The sequence below is a fragment of the Saccoglossus kowalevskii genome, chromosome 15 (genome assembly GCF_978046115.1).
Source record: "Saccoglossus kowalevskii chromosome 15, keSacKowa6.1, whole genome shotgun sequence".
Taxonomy (NCBI): domain Eukaryota; kingdom Metazoa; phylum Hemichordata; class Enteropneusta; family Harrimaniidae; genus Saccoglossus; species Saccoglossus kowalevskii.
Window position 1 is genome coordinate 23,607,951 of NC_140655.1, and position 5,650 is coordinate 23,613,600.

At 31.3% G+C, this 5,650-nt stretch overlaps 1 protein-coding gene across 1 annotated transcript; it reads left to right on the plus strand.

Moving 5' to 3' along the window:
- Nucleotides 1–1,080: 1,080 nt before the first annotated feature.
- On the plus strand, nt 1,081–5,018 carry LOC102805734 (proprotein convertase subtilisin/kexin type 9-like). Its single transcript, XM_006819888.3, has 7 exons — nt 1,081–1,177; nt 1,328–1,343; nt 2,582–2,788; nt 3,298–3,441; nt 3,859–3,951; nt 4,205–4,381; nt 4,671–5,018. The coding sequence occupies exons 1-7, from the start codon at nt 1,115–1,117 to the stop codon at nt 4,751–4,753; spliced, it is 783 nt and encodes a 260-aa protein (XP_006819951.2). The 5' UTR covers nt 1,081–1,114; the 3' UTR covers nt 4,754–5,018.
- Nucleotides 5,019–5,650: the final 632 nt, after the last annotated feature.

The following is a 5,650-nucleotide window of genomic DNA, read 5'->3' on the forward strand; positions in this document are numbered from 1 at the left end:
TTTCGGGAAATTACTGTGGGAAATACAAATATACAATCGTTTCAACCGCAATTTACCATTAATAATAATAAAAAAAAAAACAGTAATTGATATATTTATACTACACTAAGGATTCGATATATGTAAAACACTTTTTAATTAGTGCGGCTTGTGATAGAGCTCCAAAATGTTAATAGTATTAAGCTAACACTGTCTAAGTCTAAATATATATAAAACATCGAAAGCATATTTTTTGGCTCCGAGCTCAACTCAAGTTTAGTCTTTATTAATTTCATTTGAAATAACATATGATTTTTCCTCATTACAATTAGTTATGTACATATAGTCATTTTTACGATCAAGAATAAAAGACTTTCATCAATAAATTTAAATTCACAATAATTTTGCATAACCAAATGCGAATGAAGATTTTATTTATTCACTGTTATTTATTAGTACAAAAAAACTTGACAACTTATATTTATTTGAGACTTTGAAACCGTATCCCGTATGTCAAACACTACTCTATATATAAGACAGTGATATCACTAACTAAATATACATGTGCAAAATTCCCCAAGAGTATGGCATGTTAAACAGTTTTACTTTATTTTGCAGAGATTGGAATAGTTTTGAAGCTGTTATTCCCTATCATTGGGGAATATTAACGTGTATGCATTGAATATTATGAATGAAAATATTAAATTCGACTTAAAATATTACAAACTGTATTATAGACTACATTTATCTTTTTTAAATCATCAATAAATGTATGGTTTCAACAACACATGACACGTTTGCTGAGTATTGATGAATACGTCTTTATAACAAAAACAAATAGTATATTGTCATTTCATCAAAAGATGACTTAAACATTCAAACCGCTCTACAAGGGACGATCAGATTATTTGTGTTACATATTGAACGGTAATTTCACGGTTTCATCACACAGAACAACAATAGGTGAGAATATGGTAATTCAATTTAAAATAGTCAATCAATCAGGATTGATGCGCTCAATTGTTAATGGCTGATATATTGTGTCGCTTGTGTATATAATTGGACATATTAATACATAAACGTAAAAAGCAGAGTATTTAATTTGTGCAACGCGTCTATTCAATCGCTCCTTCACATGGGAAACATGAATACTCTCTACTTTGTTTTGTGTGTGGTATTTGTCGCGGATCTCAGTATCGTGAGTATTAGCATTAACATAAACAAATACTATCGCTTTCACTAATCTACTTTGGTAACATTTGATGCATTATAGTATGTAAGTGATAAAACTGAAATCTAAAATTATATCGTATTCACTGTGTTTATCTTTCTTTTTTTATTCAAATAGTTTTCTACCGCACAAGGTAAGACATTTTCTGAATTGATGTTATCTGTTTGATAACTTGTTATAGTTATCATGGTAAGATCAAAAGTTAAATATATAATACTGTTCCCGTGCGCGCTGAATTTGTCACTCCGCTCACAGGATCGTTATATTAATCTGCAGCAAACATTTTTGAATGATGTCACGATTTAATTCTAAAAAAAACAAGCACAAAAATGACATACTTGCTTAATTTTAATTAGATTATATTTTTTGCTGTGGGATGCAATAGCAAAATTGAATAATTAGTTGCTCGGCCGCACCATTTATTTCCAGCCTTGGTTGCAGCTGTAGACACCGACTATGTTAATATTGTTTCTAGTCTCAGGTTGCAAATTCTTCAAATTAGTATATATCTTATAAAATAAGTGATTAATATAATGTAGACAATTATGAGTTGCAGCAATGATCATTTAATTATACGTGTTTATGTTCAATTGTGTCGTTTCTGGTTTCAAGTAAAGAACATTCAACATTTAATTTTTCTATAATCGTGTTTTCTGTAATATGCTGAATGATGCGAATTGTCGAAGAAAAAAATTGGTAATTGTGAGATTTGTCCTTTATGTCATTTTAATCATGCCAACGCTACGATAAAGTCTTTCGACATTGTAAAATTATTTCGTTTTTGGGAGAAAAAAACCCTAAAAAAATAGATTTTGACAAGGTAATTCATAAATGTATATTATGAATAAATCATAAAATGCACTCATAAATATTTTTCATAATAACCGATTTCACACAAATATTACAGAAAAAAGATAATTTGATATATTCTCTATATTTATTCCTTTATTTGATTTAAATTATGATTGAAAGACGCTAAGTGTAATTACAAAATTTGTAGTGTGTTAAATCAACCAATGTATGAACAGTAACCTCAATAACCGTGATTTTACGTGGTAAAAATGTTGTATTTTTTTGCATAAAAACTAAAGAATTTCACAATGTCGAAATCGGAAAATCTGTATCGCAGTGATGTGCTTTACAAAAACTACTATCTCGGAGTATGGTACTTTTGTGATTGTTTGCCGCAGATTATTTGTTCACATGTTTGTGCATTCCGTGCGAAATTTATAACAAGCAGATGGTAGGCATTTTGTTTTCACTGCTTCTTTGTCTGGCTCTTACATACTGTCTGCAATAAAATAATGAAACGTACAAAAATATATATTATGCATGACATAATTCATTTATTGTATATTCTATTATATACAGTGTGTAGCATAGATTGTCATACAAGGGTAGGACAAGTATCTGATACAGATATTAATTCAGTATCTGAAATTGAATGCGAGGAAGGTGAACTCATGACAGGTTGCAGCAGTTACTCACAGATGAGCAGTGAGCGATCTGGTGACCACATGAAACCAATCGGCGATGGTAAAAGATCCTGTGTTGCAATGAATGGTAGAAATGGTACAGGTATGTTACTTCGTACGTCATTGTATGTTGTTATTATTTTTTGCTCCTACACTACGCTTTTAGACGAAACAGGTATTTTTTTTACTAAAAGTAATAATAAGATCGTTGTAGTGCTTTTATCAATTGACACGGATTTATGTTGAAATTGTTATGTTCTGTACCATAAACTTGTGTATACCCCACAGTTATTCTAGCGCAATAAATTGATAAGTCAATTCTTTTTAGATGTTTTTTTTTTATATGTTTAATTTCATAGTTGGCGCGCATGCAAGTACACAGTCTCTGTTTATACATACTTGTATCACCTCCACTTTAACAATCCCGTTTTATGTTTCAATTGCATATGCAATTAAGTATCGTATGTTGATTTGTTTTGAATAATTGAATTAGTAGAGTTTTAAAGTGATGTCACCTGAATTCGTATATTTAATTTGTGTCGCTGCTTTCATTAATGTAATTGGTGACATATCAGGAGAAAACATGATTTGTTTCTATATTGCGGTATTAAGGAACACGTGCCTATGCTAGATGTTGCAAGTGGCCTGGCATGGAATGTGAATATTTCCAAGGTAACAGGTCTTCGTCCCCAGATGATGGCGGAAGCATAGCATTTTGTCCAGACAAAATCAATTGCTTGGATACCTACGCAACAGGTATGTTTATTTTTCAGCACAATTGAAATTAATATAATTGTATATTTATGGTATTAGTATTATTTTTCTAGTGATTACATATGTGGTTGAATACCTAAGAACATACACATGCAAAGAAGTTGTGTGAGAACAAAGAAGCTACCATTGCTTATATTACAGGTATCTATATATAATAAAATATAGAACCTGTTAATGTTCAATAAATTAAGCTTTTGCATATAATATTTAAGCAAATTAATAATTCTTTAAATAGTAATTCCAAATCACATAAATATAACTGAATGTTGCATCGTATTTATAAATATATTGTATATTTTTTTATAAAAAGGGGAATTGAAGCATTATATATTCATACTTTCTTTGCAGTGACTGTACCATCTTCTTTTTAATTAGTATAGACTTATCTTATTTTACCAGGTTGTTCGGTCAGATCACCTTGGAAAGGTCTAACAGGGACAAAGCCTATAATGCCAGATCGTTGTATTGGTTATAATGAACTTGTGAATAAAGGTAAGATTTGATGAAATATTATTCATTATATTCTAGCACGATTTATTTATTTATTAGTAGTAATTGTATTCACTTTTTATTTCAAAAAGATAAGCCTAAATTCATCTGCACATTTTTTGTTCAGTAAAGTAAATTCCAGTTTAATTAAACATACACCTTTCTTATAAACACCCTTTTGTAGTAATATAAGCACATTTAACCAATATATGATTAGACAAATGTTTTAAATATACAACACATGCGTTTCTTCTAGGTCTCTGGGTTACCACTGCATGTTGTTCCGCTCCAAATTTAATTTGTAAAACTAAATCTGGCAAGTCTGGTTCTGTAGCTGGTGATGAAGCAATTATATGGTGTGATGATGGATGGATAATAACCGGTTGCTCTGTCCGCAACCCGAATCGTCCTACACATGGAGCCTACATTGATGGTGCGTCGTATGGTATTTAATTATACAATACATATTTGTCTGCGCGGGTGGGTGGCCAAGCACATGAGTAATCATTATGCGATACTCTCGTCATGAGAGCTGAGCATAACAGAAACGCTGTATATTAGTATTGATAGATATATTTATTTAATTGTACTTCATGCGCATATGGTCTCGAACCATCAGTACTTGATGTACACTTACATCACTTGGTATCTTGCATCCACTCTACATAACTAATTAGTTGGTTAGCACTGCTTCTTTAACAAACTAATTGTTTGATTTTCAGATAATGACAATTGTGTGGCCGTTAGTGGAGCAGATGACAAACCAGTTTGGGCAGTAGCTGTATGTTGTAAAGACACGTTTTAGAAAGCTTATTACAATAAGGAAACATGGTGATGGGCATTAAAATGTAATATCGTCTACTTGATAGATTTAGTTATTTTGTTATGTTTTGTTTTGTTATAGATTTAGTTATGTAAGTATTTTAAGTATATGTATATTATGAACCAGGAAAACATAGCATTATGTGTTGTGGTGATCACATTACAAGAGCTGATACCAGTACATATTTTATTTAATGTATTATTTTTAGATTTTAAAATGGCATAAAACGGGAACATCTTCAATATTATCGCAATTGTGTGACACCTAATCTTATTTTACAAACCTACACACGAGAAAAATGTTAATCTACGCCAGATTACTTCAATATCAACCATCTCATGTCACAATTTAGGCCTGAAGTTTGCACAGTTGTGTCCTGTATTATTGACATCTGACTAATCTAATCAGGTTATAGAGAAAATATGAGTTTACAAATGGGAAGCATTTGTGTCAAGTTTAAAGGCAATAACCATTTACTCATTGTAGTTTTATTGCAGAAATACACATTCATTTCTTTGAACTTCAGCTAAAAATATAACTAGGTGTTGTGAGTTGCACAGCAAACACGAGTGTAAAGTTTGAAAATGGTACTTATTTTACCGCTTGTAGATCACTCACAAACACATAATTGAGATTACCCTGACACAAACATACAGTCTGATTTTTTACTATTGGCCCCCAAAAAATATGCTCTTTCGATATGCAGTAGACAAAGCATATGCTCTGACGAGGCATAATAATATATATTATCATCAAGGATGGAACAAGACGCACTAACAGAAGCGTTGCAGTGATCTACAGTCATACAGTCGCACCATGCGCCTCACTATTATATGAGGTATTGTCGAGGCTAGTGTTGAGCAATTCAAGTCCCGCCTC